At 46.9% G+C, this 19,136-nt stretch overlaps 1 protein-coding gene across 1 annotated transcript in view; it reads right to left on the reverse strand.

The window, feature by feature from the left end:
* Positions 1 to 163: 163 nt before the first annotated feature.
* The window catches only part of LOC107293661 (reticulon-3-like), a gene marked incomplete at its 3' end in the record, with an annotated part of 29,321 nt that continues 10,348 nt past the window's right edge, over positions 164 to 19,136 (reverse strand). The window contains exons 2-7 of the mRNA XM_015822821.2: positions 15,675 to 15,725; positions 6,758 to 8,701; positions 2,473 to 2,680; positions 1,576 to 1,714; positions 569 to 638; positions 164 to 210 (exon numbers count right to left, since the gene is read on the reverse strand). Of these exons, the coding sequence (XP_015678307.2) occupies positions 164 to 210; positions 569 to 638; positions 1,576 to 1,714; positions 2,473 to 2,680; positions 6,758 to 8,701; positions 15,675 to 15,725 (2,459 nt within the window). The remainder of the gene's footprint in view (positions 211 to 568; positions 639 to 1,575; positions 1,715 to 2,472; positions 2,681 to 6,757; positions 8,702 to 15,674; positions 15,726 to 19,136) is intronic.

Here is a 19,136-nt window from a genome sequence, read left to right on the forward strand (position 1 = left end):
TTTTATGCTGGGGGAAAAAGCTGGAAAGTGCCCAAAGTCCTCTAACATTGTCAAGCTACCAACTTTCTCCAAAATTCCATTATTTCAGGCATCCTGGCAGACGCACACCCTATTAATATTTCCGAATGGCTTGCCCAGAATTCTTGGGACTAAAGCTACCCACCTTATATTTCTCATAAACGACCGGCATGCTGAAAACCAACAATTCCCCTAAAAAAGAAAAAAAAAAGAGGGACATTATAGATCAAAAGGGGTGAAGCTTCATGCTGGAGAGGCTGTGGGGCCAATCAGTCTGCAAAAGTTGGGATATAAATCTAATACCTAAATCAGGGGTCTTCAAACTTGGCCCTTTTATGACTTGTGGACTTCAACGCCCAGGAATTCTGGAAGTTGAAGTCCAGAAATCATAAAAGGGCCAGGTTTGAAGACCCCTGACCTTAAATGAAGATTAAAGAACAGGGGAACTGTGCTTCAAGCAAATGAAGGAAGCCAGGGGGCTCGGCCACCTGCCCGCCTGGTCACTGGGGAGCCCTCAATGCATTCATCTGTATCTCTGTTGGCAACTTACCTAGGATGAGGAGGGTGATCCCATTAAAAATGGCCCCGACGTAGGTCATCAGCCACATGACGACCGCAAGCTGCAGAACAAACAGGACAGGGCACAGTTAGCAAGAAGGGGAGGGCAGGAATGTATGCCCGGAGGCATCGTCAAGCGAAACTGGGGCAGAGAAATCTCTTTGATAGAAGGAGGCAAAGATAAAAGTTTTTCCCCCTGTCCAGTCATGGGAACGGTGCTCTTCTTCGTTTCTTAGCCATGGAAGCAAGAGTTGTCCGAAGACGCTTCCGTGGTCATGTGGCCAGCACGACTATATCCCAAAGGTGCCTAAAAGGCTGTTACTTTCCCACCCAAGTGGTACCTATTTATCTACTCGCATTTTGCATGCTTTCGAACTGATGGATGAGCAGCAGCTGAGGCAGGAACGCGAGCTCATCCTGTTACACGGCGCCCGGGTCTCAAACTGCCAAGCTTCCGGGTGACCAGCATCTTAACGACTAGGCTATAACTCCTCTGATAGATGGGGGGGGGGTGAGGGGGTGGCACCCCCTTATCCTCTGAGAAGGGCAAAGAGGGTCATCTCGCGTCTTACCTGGGAGGCTGCTTAATTCACAAATTTTAATGTACCCAATAATTACACACTTCAACCTTAAGCGCAAACTCAACCAGCCCCATAACTGTTTAGAAAGTGGGGTGGGAAGCCGGTCAGTCTCTACCCCATAGAGCAGAGGAGCCCAATCTTTTGGGCACCAGGGACCGGTTCTATGGAGAGAGATTTTTCCGTGGACTGGAGGGTACGTGGTTTTATGTGCTGCCTGCATCCCGCGGATGGGGCTTTGCTTGTTTGTGCGGACCAGTTGCTGGCATGCCGTGGCCCGGTACGGGGGTTGGGGACCCCTGCCATAGAGAGTGGGGAACGGAAGTCTCTTGTCTTGCTTCCCACTAAGTTACTCCAACCCCAGGGCAAAGTTTTGCATTTCAGCACCCTGTGGGCCCAAATTCCTGGGTCAGGCGCTGACCTTCAGCGAATCCACCAAGTCTTCCACCAGGAAGAGACGCAGGATGGCTTTCAGGATGTGGTTGACGTGGTCCAGGGCGGAGCTGACGTAGTGATGGAAAGTCTCGGAGGAGAGGGTGACGTCCTTCTCAAGATAGGCTCTGAGGAGGAGGGAAAGGGCAGAGTATGACCGATCCCCTTAGTGACCGCTCAAAGCTACAACAGACAACTCCCCCAACTTACAACCCCCAGATCTGGACTTCCGATGCTCACACTTGGGGACCTCGGCGACCCGGCCTACATTTATGGCTGTTTGCAGCATCCTCTGATCGTGGCGCCACAATTTACGTTTTTGCTGGAAAGCAGTTTTTATACTTCCTGCAGCAGACAATTCACTGAATGAATGGCTGTGGAATCGCTTAAATGGCCAGGGCGATTCATTTAACCACACAGCCCAAAATGTCATAAAATCCGGCTGGTCACACAAAGAAGGACCTGCTTTACGGCCGTAATGAGCAGGCTCCACTTTGGTCCTAAGCAGAGGATTACCTGTGCAGAGATATCCACCGTCTTCTGGGTTAACAGAGATCCTGTTTCTCCCTGAGGCATAGCAAATATTTCAAATTCAAGACAGCCCTGCTCTGAAACACGGCCGTTTCTCCAAATTGGTAATTTTAAGACTTGTGGACTTCATCTCCCAGAATTCCCCAGCCAACCAGCCAGGCTGGCTGGGGAATTCTGGGAGATGAAGTCCACCCACCTTAAAAGTGGCTGAGGTCGAGAAACACGAGGCTATTCTTTATAGTGCCCCATAAATACACTTTTAATACGCTCTTGTCTGGGATGTGCCCATTTCGCAGAGGGGCAACTGAGGGCAGAAGACCCAGGTGGGCCCCAAAGCCAACCCAAGCCCGCTCACTTGAAGGGATGGCCTTCCTCGGATTTCTGCACCGCTTGGATGACGGATTTGTAGACCCGGAAGCAGATGGTGACCGACAGGAGAGCCAGGATGAGGTACGAGACGACGCTGATGACGCTGAAGGCCGCCAGGGAGAGCAGCAAGATCAGGGTGGTGCTAAAAACGGCGCCTGTCTTCTTGACATCCCTCCAGAAGACCAGATCTCGCACTGGGGACAAAGGGAGAAGAGGGGAGGCCGGCCGTTAGCGGAGGATCGGGAACACTGCAAGGAAAAGACAGAGGACCCAGCGCAAAACTCAACGCATCAGCCCTGCAGAGGAAACCTATTTCTGTAATGAGCAGCATCTAGATTTGAAAATAAATCAGAATAAATAACAATCACAGGTAGTCCTCGACTTACCACAGGTCACTGAGTGACCAAATTCCCAACAGCAGCCAAAGGAAGTGGCCGATGGCTGTTTTTCACACTGATGCAGAATCCCAAAGGATCAAAATTCAGACGCTTGGTGACTGACTCACACTTATGACGGTTGCAGTCCGTTCCCTTTGGCCACCTTCCGACCAGTCCACAGGGAAGCTGGATTCACTTAACAACCGTGTGACTGAACTTAACAACTGCTCGGATCCATTTAACAACGGTGGCAAGAAAGATCCGGTCGCAAAACGGGGCAAAGACCCGCTTAACCAAGGTGGCGCTTAGACGCCGGGACTGTCGTAAGTACGTGCCCGTGGCCGAGTGGGCGGATTTGGATCCCGTGGCCGTGGGGATGCTGCAAGTGCGAAACACGGCCTTGTTTCAGTGCCTTTGTAACTTCAAGCAGTCACTAAATGAATGTTTGTAAGTCAAGGACTATCTCTAAGTGTAAAATGACCGTTCCCCCTCAAAAACTATTCTGTGTTACTGAATGCTGGGGGTCCCATCTAAGGCACAGATCTGGAGAAACTCTTTGCACACAGAAAAGCATGTGGGGGCTAGTCCCAGCCAATGTCTCCCCTCCCCCATTAAAAAAAGACATCCAGACCCGTCGGAGCAGCACAGAAGAAGCATTTATAACTCAACACAAGGCTCCCTCTGTTTGGATGTGGGGGGGATTCCCACTCCCCCTTAAGGGTTACATGGGCCACAGGCAGCTGGCCAAGAATAAGTTTATAAAAAGCACATCCTTTTGGGGCTCCCTGACCTACAAAGGAGAGAGAGAGAGAGAGAGAAAGAAAGAAAGAAAGAAAAAAAGAAAGAGACAGAGAAAAAGAGAGAGACAGAGAGAAAAAGAGAAAAAGAGAGAGACAGAGACAGACAGAAAGAAAAAGAGACAGAGACAGAGAGACAGACAGAGAGAGAGAAAGAAAGAAAGAGACAGAGAAAAAGAGAGACAGAGAGAAAAAGAGAAAAAGAGAGAGACAGAGACAGAGACAGAAAGAAAAAGAGACAGAGACAGAGACAGAGAGAGAGACAGACAGAGAAAAAGACAGAGAGAGATACAGAGATAGAGAAAGAGGCAGAGAGAGACAGAGACAGAAAGAAAAAGACAGAGAGAGACAGACAGACACAGAGACAGAGAAAGAAAGAGAGACAGAGAGAGAGACAGAGACAGAGAGAGAGACAAAGAGAGAGAGACAGAGGGACAGAGAGAGAGAAAAAGAAAAAGAGACAGAGAGAGAAAGAAAGAGACAGAGAGACAGAGAAAGAGAAAAAGAGACAGACAGACAGACAGACACAGAGAGACAGAGAAACAGATAGACAGTGTGTGTGTGTGCGCGCGCGCACCCTCTCTATCTCTAACTGGAATTGCTAAAGATGCAATCTCCCAAAATTCAGCCCACATTTTTTGATACTTGATGGGAACATAGAGAAACAAAATTCCAGTTTTGCCAGATTCTGTTGTTAGGTATACTGTTTAGCTCCAGGGTTAGGAAGCCGTGATACCTCCCTCTCCAACTCTCTTTTCTCACACATTCTGACAGTTATGCAAAATCCCACGATGGCTCGCCCCCCTCCCCCCAAAAATAGAACATAGAATTGTAGGGCTGGAAGGAAAGTTTTGGGTCTTCTGGTCCAACCCCCTGCTCAAGACAGGAGTCCTTATACCATTTCAGAGAAACGGATGTCCAATCTCTTCTTAAAAACCTCCAGGGATGGGGAAGGAAGGAAGGAAGGAAGGAAGGGAGGGAGGGAGGGACAGAGAAAGAGAAAGAGAAACAGATAGGAAGGAAGGAAGGAAGGAAGGAAGGAAGGAAGGAAGGAAGGAAGGAATAAAAGAATAGCAGAATAACACAAGAACAGAGTTGGAAGGGACCTTGGAGGTCTTCTAGTCCAACCCCCCCTTGCTTATCGGAAATATTCACTGGATTAAAATACAAAAAAAATTGCAAATTCACTGGTAATAGTTTACGAGGTTCAGTTATGGAGCGCTATTCCACCATACGTTGCAGGCAGTCCTCCACTTAACAGCCACTACTGGCCCAAACTTACGGTCGTAAGTCATTGTAGTCCCTAAGCAAACACGGCAGTCATTAAGTGAATCCATTTTACCTAATGGGCATCTTTTGCTGGGAAAAAAAACCAAAGCGGATGCCAGAAATTGGCAAAAAGCATCAAAAATTGCAGTCACGCGTGACTCTGTGTGTGTGTGTGGGGGAGCCATTATAAACTTCAAAATCAGGCTGTGAGTGGCTTTGGGGGTCCATCGTAACGGTCACCAAGCAAGTGGTCTTAACTTGAGGATTACTGGTACTTCTTGTCTAGAGTGACCGATCGGGACCCTCTTGGTGAGGGCCCATGCAGTTCAAATGTCTCTCTGTGAGCATTTTCATGAGTGGGGAAAGAACTGTGGCGAAACTGGCAGCCAGGCGGCAGGATCTGGCTGATGAAATTCTCTCCGGAGAAGGAAGAGATCAGGAGAGATCACCCTCTTGAACTCTGGATAGTTAGTCCTTTTGAGGAGATTTCAAGAACTGAGTTTCTTGCACTCGGATTGTGCATTGAATAGCTCGGGAGCTGTAGGAGGAATGGCAGAAACTGGAGGAGGAGTCAAACGAGGAATCAGCCTAGAATCCCTACATAGCCATAAGCAGACTAAGTACTGTATTCCATTGTATTCCGTTCGGCCTTATCTAACTCTTAGTTGAGAAGGTTCCTGCGCACAGGCTTTTAGCAATGAACCGGTTTAATTCTTTCTTTCATTCTTTTGCATGTGGATCTGGTCTTTTGCGCCTGACAAGAGCTAAGGAAATCTAAAGGTGTGCCCCCAAAATAGTTACATAGCCTTTATGGATATGACCTACAAAAACCTCAAGTTCTTAAAACACTTTGGGATACAACTAATTCACAGCTTAAGAGAGAAATTCCAACAGAAGAAAAGTGACTTGGAGAGTTGCCTTCATTTTGGAATTAAGTAGAGGGGGGAAAAATAGTAAGAATAGAATAGAGCTGGGAGGGACCTTGGAGGTCTTTTAGTCCAGGGCTTTCCAACCAGTGGTACGGGTACCACCTGTGGTACACTGGCACCTGGCAGGTGGTAGCGGGGGAGGGGAATGAGAGCGCCGCCGGGCGGGCAGACAGGTGTCTTGCTTGGCTGTGGCTTGGGGGGCACTTTTTTCAGTGCCATTGTAACTTCAAACAGTCACTAAGCGAACTGTTGTAAGTCGAGGACTACCTGTACTTTATCACTTTTTTCCTTTTTTTTTTTTGGTCAAGTTTTTAACACCTTGCTAGGCGACTGGTGGTACTCGGTTACTGCCATATCCTAAAAGTGGTACAATGGGTGAAAAGGTTGAAAAGCCCTGTTCTAGTCCAGCCCCCTGCTCAAGCAGGAGAACCTGTATCATTTCAGACAAGTGGCTGTCCAGTCTCTTCTTAAAAACCTCGAGTGATGGAGCACCCACGATTTCTGGAGGCATATACTATCTTAATACTTAATACTACCTTAAAAAGAATTTCAATTTAGAAGCCAAAAGCTTAACGAGACCGTGATGCAAGGAAGTTTTAAACGGATAAATGGGGTAGTATTTTTAGAAAGCAAAAGGACTTCTTTTCCCCCCTTCCTGACAAACAGTGTCTTTCAAAACCGTAAAATTAATCAGACAAATAGACTGGAACTTCGTAGGAGTGCTGATTATTATTAAGAAAAGCCAGGTGACAGTTGGATTTTACGAATAAGAAGAAAAAAATTAATACTAAGCCTATCCAAGCAGCCACTGTCATCCCAGTGGAAATAAATAACACAACATCCATTGTTACGCAGGGAGCCACATGCAAGCCACGGTCATTACCTTCCCGTGTGGTTACCTGAGAATTCAGCCAGTAATTTTGTAAAGGTGTGTAGTGCAGACGGCTTGGGTGGAAGAGGCTGGGAAGTTTTCCCAAGGCCGACGCTGGCGGGAGCCAGCATCACGTCGACGGCCTGCTCAAGGCAGAGAGGTCTCTTCTCCAAGGCAGACTTCGGAGCAGATGCCGTAGCCTCCGGCAGGATCTCACAGTACTGTCCAGGATGCCTCCCTCTAGGGGGAGAGAATAGCGTGGGTCTCTCCATCTCAGCTTTCCTCCCCGCCTCTTTGAGGGCTGTGATGGTGAGATGCTCCTGTTCAAAATCTTGCTTTGCTTGGGGTGGCTGTTGGAAGTAGGGCGATGCCCCTTGGGAGCGGGCGGCCTTCAGCTCCACCTCCGAGAACATCTCCACCGTGTCTTCAGGGGATTCGGCCCCCTTGGATTTTAAGCACTCCTTCATGAAGTCCATAAAACTCTCCGTGCCCAGCCCGTCTGGGCACACCACCCCTTTGACGCTGTCCAAAGGGGTCTTTCTCGAAAGACCTTCGGCCTTCGGAGTCTTCCTCGGTACCCCCAGTTCCCCAGCATCGAACACCTGCTTGGCTTTAGACGGTGCACTTGGACCAGGTTCTCTGGAGGGCTGGGATGCAGCCGACGGTCGCTGCCTAGCAGCATGAGACTCAGCCTGGGTTGCTTTGAACTCATCGGTGAATCTCCAACGGCTTTCCAAAGACTGGGAAGCCATCTGGTCTTCCAGAAGCTCATCAGAGGCCTCATCATCATCATCGTCATCTATATACACAATTTCTGCTTCAGAGGAGCTGGTGAGTTTGGAGAAGGCCTGGCAATTCTCAACCACAGCCTTATTCGGGAATGCCAGGTTTGCTGGAGCGTCTTCTATGACTGTGTCATCGGATTCTCCAGAGCTATCCGCATCGGCTGTTTCAGACAAGCATGGATTTGGCCAAGAGGGCTCGGCTTTCATCGCAACGGCTTCCGGAGGAGCACTTTTCACCACGGCTACGCCTTGGCCAACCATGGCTTGTTTCTTGTCTACTTGTAGAGATGGCTTGCCTTTCTGGTGGAGGCTGATTGTCACAAGCTGATGAGGAGCAGAAGCTTTGCTGGTTTCCATACCGCTAGGGCTCACCATGGGTTCTGGAATACCGCCACTCTTTTCAGTGGGCGAGGCCTTAAAGCCCGAGCTGATAACGTCATCTGTCTTGTCTTCCAGATCCTTGGGGATTAAGTCCCAGTTAAGCAGCTCATTGGTGAAGCTGTGCAGTTCACGGACACATTTGGAGACTTCCTCCAGGGCCGCAGTCGTGCCTGAAGACTGGCGAGAGAGCCCTGGTCCCGAAGGAAGCCGGCCACTGCTACGCGGCTTGGCCTGGAACTCGCAAACTCGGTCTTCTGGAATGTCTGTCAACAGCTCCCTTTCGCCATGGATCACCCAGTTGCTCCCGATGTCCTTGGAGCTCACCACATCTTTGAATTCCTTATCAAATTCCAGCTTGTCGGCAATGACCTCAAAGGGAGATTCGGGAGAATCTTTTTCCACAGCCTCCCCGGAAGATGTGTTGGAATGTGCATGGAGCATCTCAGCAGGAACCTGCTTGAGTTCATCTTCCAAGTTGGCCAACAGTGCAAATTTGCCGTTGGAAGCTCGTTCTTCGTCTGGCTTGCATCCATTCAGATCAGTCTTATCCTCTGGAGGACCAGCTCCTTTGAACTCACTCTCCTGCGGAGAAGCCGCTTCCGTGACGGGGCCACGGCTGTGCATTTTGGATCCGGAAGAAAAGGGCAATTCCATTAGGCGAGGAGATCCTACGGAAACGGTCTCTATTCTTGAACCATCATTGGTCCCTTGTTTTGGTCCTTCCAAGGCTTCCCGTTGGTCTTCGGAGAGGGTAGATTTGCTGTTGGCTTCCCTCTGATTTCCAGAATGTGTTAAATAAACTCCAGCTGATGGAAGAGAAGACAGGAAAGGAGCAGGGAACTGCATCCAGCAAGCTGAACCTTGCCGAAGAAGACTCCCCGATTTAAATGGGGAGAGGGAGAGAGAGAGAGAAAGATACGCACACAGGATCTCGTGACAAAATTCCACAACCAAGCAGGCAACATGCTCGTAACGAAACGAAAGCCACAATTCTACCCTACCAAATTCTGCGCGCATGCATGAGTCCGTCACCGGGCGGACAGGAACTTTGTCAGGAAGCTGCGATCCACGTAAACATAAAAAAACGGGAGCAACATTCAATTTCACGGAAGGAAGACAACTGAAGTCAGCCAGAGAGAGAAAGGCAAATGAACAGGTCATGCTGGGCAGGTGAACAGAAGCAGCCCCCCCCCCCCCAAATGCAAATAAACGCCTCCACAGATTGTAGAAGGTTGGTCGGGCGCGTGAAGATCAGACGTTGTAGGAATGCTACGACCTGGGTCTCACCTCGCAGTGTGTCTTATTTCTATGGCTATTTAATTCTACCCCAGGGGTCTTCAAACTTGGCCCTTTGATGACTGGTGGACTTCAACTCCCAGAATTCTGGGAGTTGAAGTCCACCAGTCATCAAAGGGCCAGGTTGGAAGACCCCTGTTCTACCCCATCTAGCTTGTGCTACTCCTAAGGCTTGACTTACCACAGTTCATTTAGTGAATGTTCAAAGTTACGACGACACTGGGGAAAAAGTGACTTATGACTGTTTTTCACACTTATGACCGTTGCAACATCCCCACGGTCACGTGATCCCCTTTTGCGACTTCCTGGCCAGCAAAGTCAATGGGGATGCCAGTAACCACGTTACTAACCTAACAAGCTTGGTGGTTTTCTTTGGGACGTTTTATGACCCAACTAGGTAACATCGTCGGTGCTTCAAGTGAATGGGTTTGCTCTCTCAGAGTTCAACCATGAGTTGCAAATATTTTCTTCGGTCTTATTTTATTCTCAAGGAATCTTTTTGTAAGAACTATGTTCTCCAGGAGTTAAGGGAAGAGACTAGGTTAATCTCTTTTTCCCCTTTAGATTTAAAGCAGGGCTAGGCAACCTTGGCTCTTTTATGACTCATGGACTTCAACTCCCAGAATTCCTGAGCCAGCATGAGGGAAACTTTGGCCCCCTCATGACTTGTGGACTTCAACTCCCAGAATTCCTGAGCCAGCATGGCTCAGCTTGGAAACCTTTCCCTTTCCCCTCAGCATGGCTGGCTCAGGAATTCTGGGAGTTGAAGTCCACGAGTCATAAAAGAGCCAAGGTTGCCTACCCCTGATCTAAAGTAAAGGCAGTTTCTACGGCCTTAGTACACACCTCACCATTTATCACAAATATCTGACTGCCCAAATGCACCACCGATCAACGGGCAGCCAGCTAAGAAATATGCTCCAGCTTGAACCAAGGCGCTCCTATAGTGTGACCTTTCCGACACTTTCCCTCTTGGTTGTTGAACATGAAGTGTTTAGTGTTGGACACCTGGAAACACACCTGTGAACTGAACTCTCAGAACAAGCCTGGGCAAAGGATAAACGCGAGGCAGCGTCACAGTTGCTCAAGGCAATTCAGCCTAAAGGTAAATCCGATTATTTGCAGAAGCAGCTCGCTTTCAAGAATTCTTCAATCTGTCGAAAAACATCTGGGCTAAAAGTTGCAGTGGGGACCCAAAAGAAAGGCTTTTAACGCGGGAGAGGAGCCCAACAAAAACCTTCCCTTTTCTGTACCAGCTTCTTTGAAAGGGATCCTGTGCTTTCAAAATTGTGCTTTCTGCCGTGATAATGAAGGGGTCTATCCCAGAAGTACAGTACATTTTGCACGGAGAAAAAAAGAGAGAGAGAGAATGAACGCTCCTAAGTTAAACCCCTTACCACTCCACACTTAAAAAAAAAAAAGATTTGAAGAGCAGAGTCCAAATCCTGGGAGGGGAGGGGGGTTTGCCTTAAATATCTCGCCACGTAACAAGCAGAAATATAGATGCTTTGTTGGCTATTGGCAATGGTTCTCCGAAGCCCACCGTTGTCGGCTGTCCTCCCAAACACAAAATTAAGCTCTTAACAATACCGCCAGGCCAGAATTTTCACCCAATTCTGCAGTCTTGCAAGATTTCAGCTGTTAATAATTTAAAAAAAAACCAAAACTCAGGCAAGAACGCTCAAATTCTTATCCAAGATCTCATGAAGTTGTGGCCTTCTCAAAGCAGAGTTCTGAGATGCTGGATAAATGGGAGGGAGGGAGAGGGAAGATGAACGGGTTACTCTGCCAAAGGTGTCACAGATCTGCAAATGTGGTTCTAAGTACGGTAGATAAAATTGGTCTTGGCTTTGTATGAAACCTTGATTGGCAGGGACACAGGTTCTTTTGCAGGCAAGAAGTCCAATGTCTGGCTAATTGATGCCACCAACTTAAATGAAGTCTAGATGGGTCAAAGTCTTATCTTGATAGGGAACGACCTTCAGCAGAATTAACTGTTCTTGCAGGCACCCAGGCGCCTTTGGCTTAATATCGGTGCTTAGTCAGAGGCCCTACGAGAAACAGAGTCATTCTCACTGGCCTCCTTTAAAAAATAAAGAGATGTTACCGTAGCAATCCGTGGCTTTAATCACTCAGCAAACGCCAGGAAAATGGAAGGGATTTAGCCAAATTCTGGAAGCCAAACACACCCGTGCTTTCAATTCCAACCTCAAGAATTGGTGGCTTCTCACCCAGAGAAATATCCTCGTTTAGATTTGGTCACTGAATTAAATTCCCAGGTTAGAGAAAGTTGACTTAGGTGTCACCTCCAACTCAGAAGATGGTGTTTTTTTAAACCCTGACAAAAAAGCCTATCGATGTTTCATGGATGATTCATTTGCAGAATTTACGACCTTCTTCTTGGTTGCAAACCAATGAGTCAAAGTGAGGACATCTATTCGTAGTTATTAGTCATGATAGCTACACAGGAATGTCCCCTTCTTGGAAGCATTATATTAATGGGTATCTATTGTTGCAATAAAGGGCGTTTGCTGTTGCATCTGAGAAATGCTGGCTATCATTAGATCACCTCCCATTTTGGAAAGAGTTTAGACCAGTGGTTCTTAACCTTCTCTTCACAATGGACTCCCTTTCAATACCTCATTGGGAACCAGCCTGTAACTCAGCCTGTTCAAGGTCAAAAAACTTTTATTTTGTGAATTGGGAGACTCTGACAGTAAGAACGATCAACCGGGGGAACAACTTGCCACCAGAAGTTGTGGGTGCTCCATCACTGGAGGTTTTTAAGAAGAGATTGGACAACCATTTGTCTGAAATGGTATAGGGTCTCCTGCCTTGAACAGGAGGGGTTGGACTAGAAGACCTCCGAGGTCCCTCCCAACTCTGTTATTCTAAAAAGATCTTAAGAAACTCCTGGGAGAGACGAGAGATGGAAAGAACAACAAGAGGCTGGAAAACTCTTGGATTAAAGCTTTCAAAACAGAATTAATCTGAGAGGGCTCTGAATGACAAAAGTTAAACTGGCTTTGCCGGTGCACTCCGCCTTCAAAGGACTACAACTCCCAGGATTCCTAGCTAGCATCACTTTGGGGTCATAGACTTGGACTCCCTGTCATTCGCAAACAGCGATGAATGAAGGAAACCATTTGGAGCGCCTAAACCTGGCTTTACGTTGCATCCCAAATAATGGCGGGCTTAATCAAGATTTATTAAATAAACCAAAGTAATACTGGCTAGGTTCGTAAAACACTAAATCCAATCCAATTATCACAGACTGGCAGCCTGGGTGCTACTGTCCCAAAGGTGCTTTTCCCAAAGGCAACTGGACTTTCTTTGTTTTTTCCTTGAAGAAGTTTCGCTTCTCATCCAAAAAACTTCTTCAGTTCTGGGAAAACAATGACCCGGATGACACTTGGTGCTACTGCTGCAGACAGAGGCTAAGTCAGCCTATGGAGTCCTACCCATCCTCCTCAGCACCCTTCTCAACATTTTGTCCTGGGACAATAACTCACCTGTTCTTTGCTATTGCTACAACCACCCTCAGCCTTTGCTAACCTTCCAAACTAAACCTTTTTTTTTTTTTTGCGCTCGGTATTTGTTGGGGAAAATAATTAAAAAAAAAAGCAAGCTTAAGGAGACAAGAGCGGAGGTGGAAGGAATCAATGAACGCCAGAAACACAAGCGTGGAAAAAGCAGCCACACAAGTCAGAGCACGTCATAATCACGGCACCAACGGAGATGAACATTTCCGCGCTTGGTAGCCAAGCTGGGTCTCAACACTGGACGTGGAGGGAAGAAAAAGCAGGAAGAAAAATGTTTTACCGTTTCCCAAAAGGAAAGGGAAAAGAAAAAGGAAAAAAAAAAGGCTGTAACTGTAACTTTCCCGCTCCTGAACCCCCACCCCCCCAAAAAAATTATCTTTGGGGGCAGCTTCCTATTTCCTACAGCAGTTCGAAAGGCGCAGACTACAATTATGGACATTAAAAAAAAAAAACTTCTTTTACGGAAACACCCGGTCTCTGAGAAGGCAAGGCACAAGGTGCTATCAGAGGTGGCCAGGTTTTGGAAGTTATAGTTCATAAATATCCAGAGGGCCACAGCCTCCCACTCTTCCTACGGAGCCTCAGGTAGGCTTCTCTTAGAAAACGGTAGCCTCCTCGTGGCCCAGAACCAATTTGGGATTGTGATCAAGGTGAAACGTTCTTTTCCAGAAGGTGAGAACTCTCTGAGAGAGGTGTGCACAAACACACCTGCAAACATGTACTAATAAAAGAGCATCTTTGTCGCGCAGGATGGAACTGTGGCATCTTCAGGGATGCCATTCTTCTCTGGTTCCATCCCAACCCTGCCTAGATCTGGTCTACATGGGCAAGAACTTGCCCAGGACTTCGGATGAATGGGACCTTCTGCATGAATTCGAATTCTTTTCCTCTGTCAGGTATGATAGTGGAAGATTACCTTTCTTGACTACCAAGTTTTTTGAGGGCCGAAGACGGAGTATGCTACTTGCACGGCTCAGCGCCTCAAGTCTACTGATACTGTGACAGATTCACACAAAAGCTTTGACGAGTGTAGGAGAGGGCCTCTCTTATCTGCTCTGGACATAGCCCACAATAAAGTCTTCCCAACTTCGTGCTGCTACCGCTGATGACTTTGTTTGCACTTCCAAATATCCCCCTTTGACTATCTCAGAGGTTGGGAAAATCCAGTGATTGCCGTTCGCGCCACCAGGGCACCTGAGACAATCCTGGGAGGCTTCTCGCTCAGTCCCTCAAAAAATTAAAAAAGAAAAAAATTAAATTGGCACGAAGGTTGAGAAATCTCTAAATCCCAAAAGGATTTCAGCGCTCTTGGGTAACCTCACGGGAAGGGCGAAAGCTGGTGTGGTTTTGAGCAATTAAAAATGGCCTTCAGGAACAAGAGCAATTGTCCTTTGTTGGGAGACGTCAGAAAAACACTGCCTAACTTTTGGAAGGTCCACCAAGAATCCTTTGTGGGCTCCAGGGTGTAGCACCAAGAAATGTGAATCGCCATTGCTCTCACCAGTGAAGAAATGCACACCCACAGGACACAGCTCAGCTGTTTGGGAATATATGCAGGATGCTCAGAGCAATGAAGCTGGTTGCGTACGGACAGTCCTCAAGTTACGACCACCATGGAGCCCAAAATTTATGTTGCTAAGTAAACTTCCTGACAGTGAGAACAATTAACCAGTGGAACAACCTGCCTCCAGAAGCGGTGAATGCTCCAACACTGGAAGTTTTTAAGAAGAGACTGGACAGCCATTTGTCTGAAATGGTATAGGGTTTCCTGCCTGAGCAGGGGGTTGGACTAGATGACCTCCAAGGCCAAGACTTTATTATTATTATTATTATTATTATTATTATTATTATTATTATTATTATTATTATTATTATTATTATTATTATTATTATTGTTATTATTGTTGTTGTTGTTGTTGTGAGTTCTAGCCCCATTTTACGACTTTTCCTGCCACGGGTGTTAAGGGAGTCAATGTCTTTGTTAAGGGAGTCACACGGATGCTAAGTCAATCTGGCTTGTCAGAAGGTTACAAAAGGAGATCAGTGACCCCCCAGGACACTGCGACTGTCATAAATAGGAGTTGGTTGCTAAGAATCTGAATTCTGATCACGTGACCATGGGGGAATGCTACAACAGTCTTAAGTGTGAAAAAAAAACCCGTCCGAAGTCCCTTTTTCCAGTGCCATTGTAACACTGAACAGTCACTAAATGAACTGTCGTAAGTTGAGGACTATCTGTATAAGAATCACTGCTACAGATCCTCCTCTCCCAATCTAGCCGTCTTCACATTTGTTGGGCCTACTGGAAAGATAACCCAGACAGGAAAAACAACTTTGGCAAGGGAGATTTGCTTGGGAAAAGCGCATGGCTTAGTCACTCGGAAGCCTACAAAAAGCCAAACTGAGATCTGGATTCTTCTTAAACGGTCAAAGCTTCATTTGTTTAGAAGATGATTGGCGTTAGGTTTTCCTCCAGCTTTGCAGACTGAACTCTACCACCATCAGCACACCTATCTCTTTCCCCGCCGAACGGAATCACGATCAGAAAATTATCCATTTTTGGATTCATGGAAAAGGCCTCGCTAACGGATGTGACCTTTTTCCTTTTGGGGGGGGGACTCCTTGCCAATACTATCCATTAGACCCTAGGCTCAGCAAAGTGACTTCACCAACATTTCAAAAGTCTTTGCTGCTGCTGCTTCCAATTTCAATATCTAGCGTTTGGCCAGAAATGATTTTAGGGAAAGCCGTGGACGAACATCCAAAGGACGGTAGCCTCACGCCGCAGCGCCGGAAGTCCTGAAAAAGGGTTTGCGGGCTGACCGACAAAAGGAAAACCTTTTCTCGTCCCCAGTTACAGCCTCTTTCAACATTTTTCTTTCAGAAGCAGAGGGAGGTGGGTGGGGTGGGTGGGGGTGTACAAGATAAATGACAGACTTGCCTTGTGAGGTCGAAAAGAGAGAGACAGGCTGAGAGGAAGAAACAAAGGAATCTGAAAGGAAAATAGATAGGATGAGACACGGTCACCCTAAAGAGGAGGCAAGCAAGTATAATGGTTAATCAGGAAGGTGCCGAGACACCTGTTCTCAGGTGCCTGAGTGTAAAAAGGCAGGGGGGAGGGGCAATTGGAGGCTGCTCACTCACCTGGATGCAAAGTACCTATGAAACCCAAGGGAACTGCCCAGCTTTACCCATCTGCTCAGAAGGAAAAAGGACAGTTGCGTAAGATGAGCATTAACTTAGTGAATCAGGTTATATTTATCGCAGTAGCAACTTGAGCCTGCAAAAGGCTCCTAAGATTGGGGCTGAAAGGCAAAAGCAATCATAACAGTAGACCAGGTGCTCTATTAGACAGGTTTCAGTGGAAAACACTATATATCCTCCCTGGCTTTAGCTGACAGAAGTGAGGAGAACCTGTGGCCTAGAGGTTAATACAGCTGCCTAACATGCAAGTTGCCCAGGTTCGAATCTCAGAAGGGTATGGCTAGCTGATGAGAGCTAAATAGCTTGAAACAGCCATACTAGTCTCCCTTTAACTCTTTGTCAGCAAAATCTAAATTTACACACACACACACACATTAAAACCTGGCAATTGTATACTAACTGCATTTAAGAGTATCTGGAAGGCACTTGAAGATTTACCGATAAAGGAGAATATTTGTAGCTCAGGCTTGAAATGAGGGGAGCTTGGTTTCTTGCAGACGTTTCATTACCAAACTAGATAACATCTTCAGTGCTAGAAGGGAATGGGGACTGTGGAGTGGAGGAGGAAGGGGGAGGAGGAAGAGGAGGACTGTGGGGTCCTTGGTACTCTCCGACCTTGGTTGTTTTCTTGCAGATGTTTCATGACCCAACTAGGTAACATCCTACTCCCTTCTAGCACGGATGACGTTATCTAGTTTGGTAATGAAACATCTGCAAGAAACCAACCAAGCTCAAACAGCAGCAAGGACCCCTCAGTTGAAGATTCGCTTTATTGCATTTAAATGCTACCTTCTCCAGGGGTGTTGGAAGCAATGCAGATGAAAGATCTCCCTCCAACAATGTCCACCTCTGTGTTTGCAGGGATATCACCTGCAGTTAGCCATTTACAATAATTTGGAGGGTCAGGAGAGAGAGGGATTTGTGATCCTCAAACGCCCACCTATCAGGGTGTGTTGCTCTAAGATGGTAAGACAGCCCGCCCCCACTTGGTTTCTCTTAAAACTGTACAACAAATCCTACTATAAACTATGCTGGCTAAAACCTTGAGAATTTCCTGCCTTTGAAATCGTCCTATAAACAACTCGGCATCCCACACAAGCTTTCCATCCAGTTACAAGTATTTTAATCAATTATTACTCACCCGGACACATCTACAAAGAATCTGAGAGCAAGACTGCCTTCTGCTCGTCACAACTTCCCTACATGGCATTAAACTATGATTGCATCTTCACAATGATTTTGTTGATGAAGCCATGGTGGTTTGGTTTGCATGGCAAGCCAAGGGACGCCAAAGAAGCCACAGTAGAATAGAATAGAATAGAATCTGGAAGGGACCCTGGGGGTCTTCTAGTCCAGCCCCCTGCTCAAGCAGGAGAACCTATACCATCTCAGACAGGTGATTGTCTAGTCTCTTCTTGAAAATCTCCAGTGATGGAGCGCCCACGATTTCTGGGGGTAAGTTGTTCCATTGGTTAGATGGCCATCTTGAGGAGGGGGGAGATGTTCTAGGAATGAACATTACAATGGCAAGAGGTGGATTAAATCAGAGGTTCCCAACCCCCGGTCCATGGACCGGTACTGGGCTGTGGCATGCCAGCAACCGGTCCGCACGAACAAGCAAAGCCCCATCTGTGGGATGCAGGCAGCACACAAAACCACGCACCTTCCAGTTTCTCCACGGAACTGGTCCCTGGTGCCCAAAAGATTGGGGACCTCTGGATTCAATGATCTGCCAGCTCTGTTCCCACCCCGACATTACAAACCTCTAACGTCATACACAATCTCCCAAAGTCCTCGTCATCAACCTTCCAAATCAATCTTTGGGTCAGTGTGGAACACAACTCAAAACATAGGCTCAGATTGGCAACTATCTTCTTGAGAGCATGCTTGATGGGGAGAGAGAAAGAGAGAGAGATTGAGAGAGAGAGAGAGAGAGAGAGAGAGAGGGAGAGGGAGAGGGAGAGAGAGATTTATCCAATCTTTCTCCAACCTCAACTCAAGCAGTTTGGAAAAAAGAAAGAAAGAAAGAAAGAAAGGAGAGAGGAAGGAAGAAAGAGAAAGGAGAGAGGAAGAAAGGAAGGAAGGAAGAAAGAAACAAAAAGAAAGAATGAAAGAAAGGTAATAAGTACCCAAATTCAAGGTGCAACCGTTTAGCAATGGCTTTGGCGTGGAGCCCAGCACCAAAGGCATCCTCACCCCTCCTCTTCGCCCAAAAATTTCAACACCCAACCCATTTAATCAGCCGTGAAGACTGATTCTATCTTTGCCAAAGGCTAGATGACAAGTCATCCTCCCTCACCCGCACCCAGGGGCACTACAGGGGGTCTCTGCTTTTTCACAAAAAGTGCATTGTGTGTACATCCTTGGCAATGTGCTGCAACCCACCCGCCTGGCTTCAGTGTGCAAATCTGCAGGGCAGGGAGTGCACACACCAACACACTGCTAGAGTTTATTGAACAAAGATGGATCTACAGAATAAATGAATAATGAGAAAGCTTTTTAGTGCCAGCATATCTCCAACCTCAGCAGTCCTCCAGAGAAGCAACTCAAGTGTCATTCGGTCACAAGGTTAGAGGAATGTTTATTTAGATTTATTGGCCCTTGCAAAGACTTGCAAGAGTGGTGAGTAATGCAGAGGTTCTGGATGGTTCTTTTTTTGGGGGGGGGGCTGTATCCCAAGCGAAGCCACTGTGCTGAAGCCTTAAAAACACTGGGAAAAGTTTCATTCAAAGAAACGATCTACTGATTTATCGCAAGGCAGCGTGAAGCAAGATGGTTTAAACCAGGGGCAAATTTGGGCTTAATTTCTTGCCATTTTTAAGCTGAGCCTTTTTAAATCAGTGGCCTGAAGGGTAACGAAGAAACCAAAATGTTTACAACAACAGAACAAAAAAAAACCAAAAAAACCCCCCCAATGACAAAGGCATACATGAATAGCCACACATGAATAAGCTACTAAACATTTAATAGGTTGCGCTCCTGAATAAGTGGCGCTGAGCTGTCAAAACGCCCCAATAAACATTTTTCTTGATCCACCAACCGACTCAAATACTTAGCCTGCTTTTTGATTTGCAAATGAAGTGCTAATTTAATTGCCAAGCAGCAATTTATATGCCCTGCTACGTCCTGCAAGGCAGTGTCAGCGTCCCCGTTTTTTTTTTTGAAGCTGAGGCTAGGAAGAAAAGAAAAAAAATGGCCA

This window comes from Protobothrops mucrosquamatus, unplaced genomic scaffold, assembly GCF_001527695.2.
Source record: "Protobothrops mucrosquamatus isolate PMUCROS unplaced genomic scaffold, P.Mucros_1.0 scaffold1687, whole genome shotgun sequence".
Lineage (NCBI taxonomy): Eukaryota > Metazoa > Chordata > Lepidosauria > Squamata > Viperidae > Protobothrops > Protobothrops mucrosquamatus.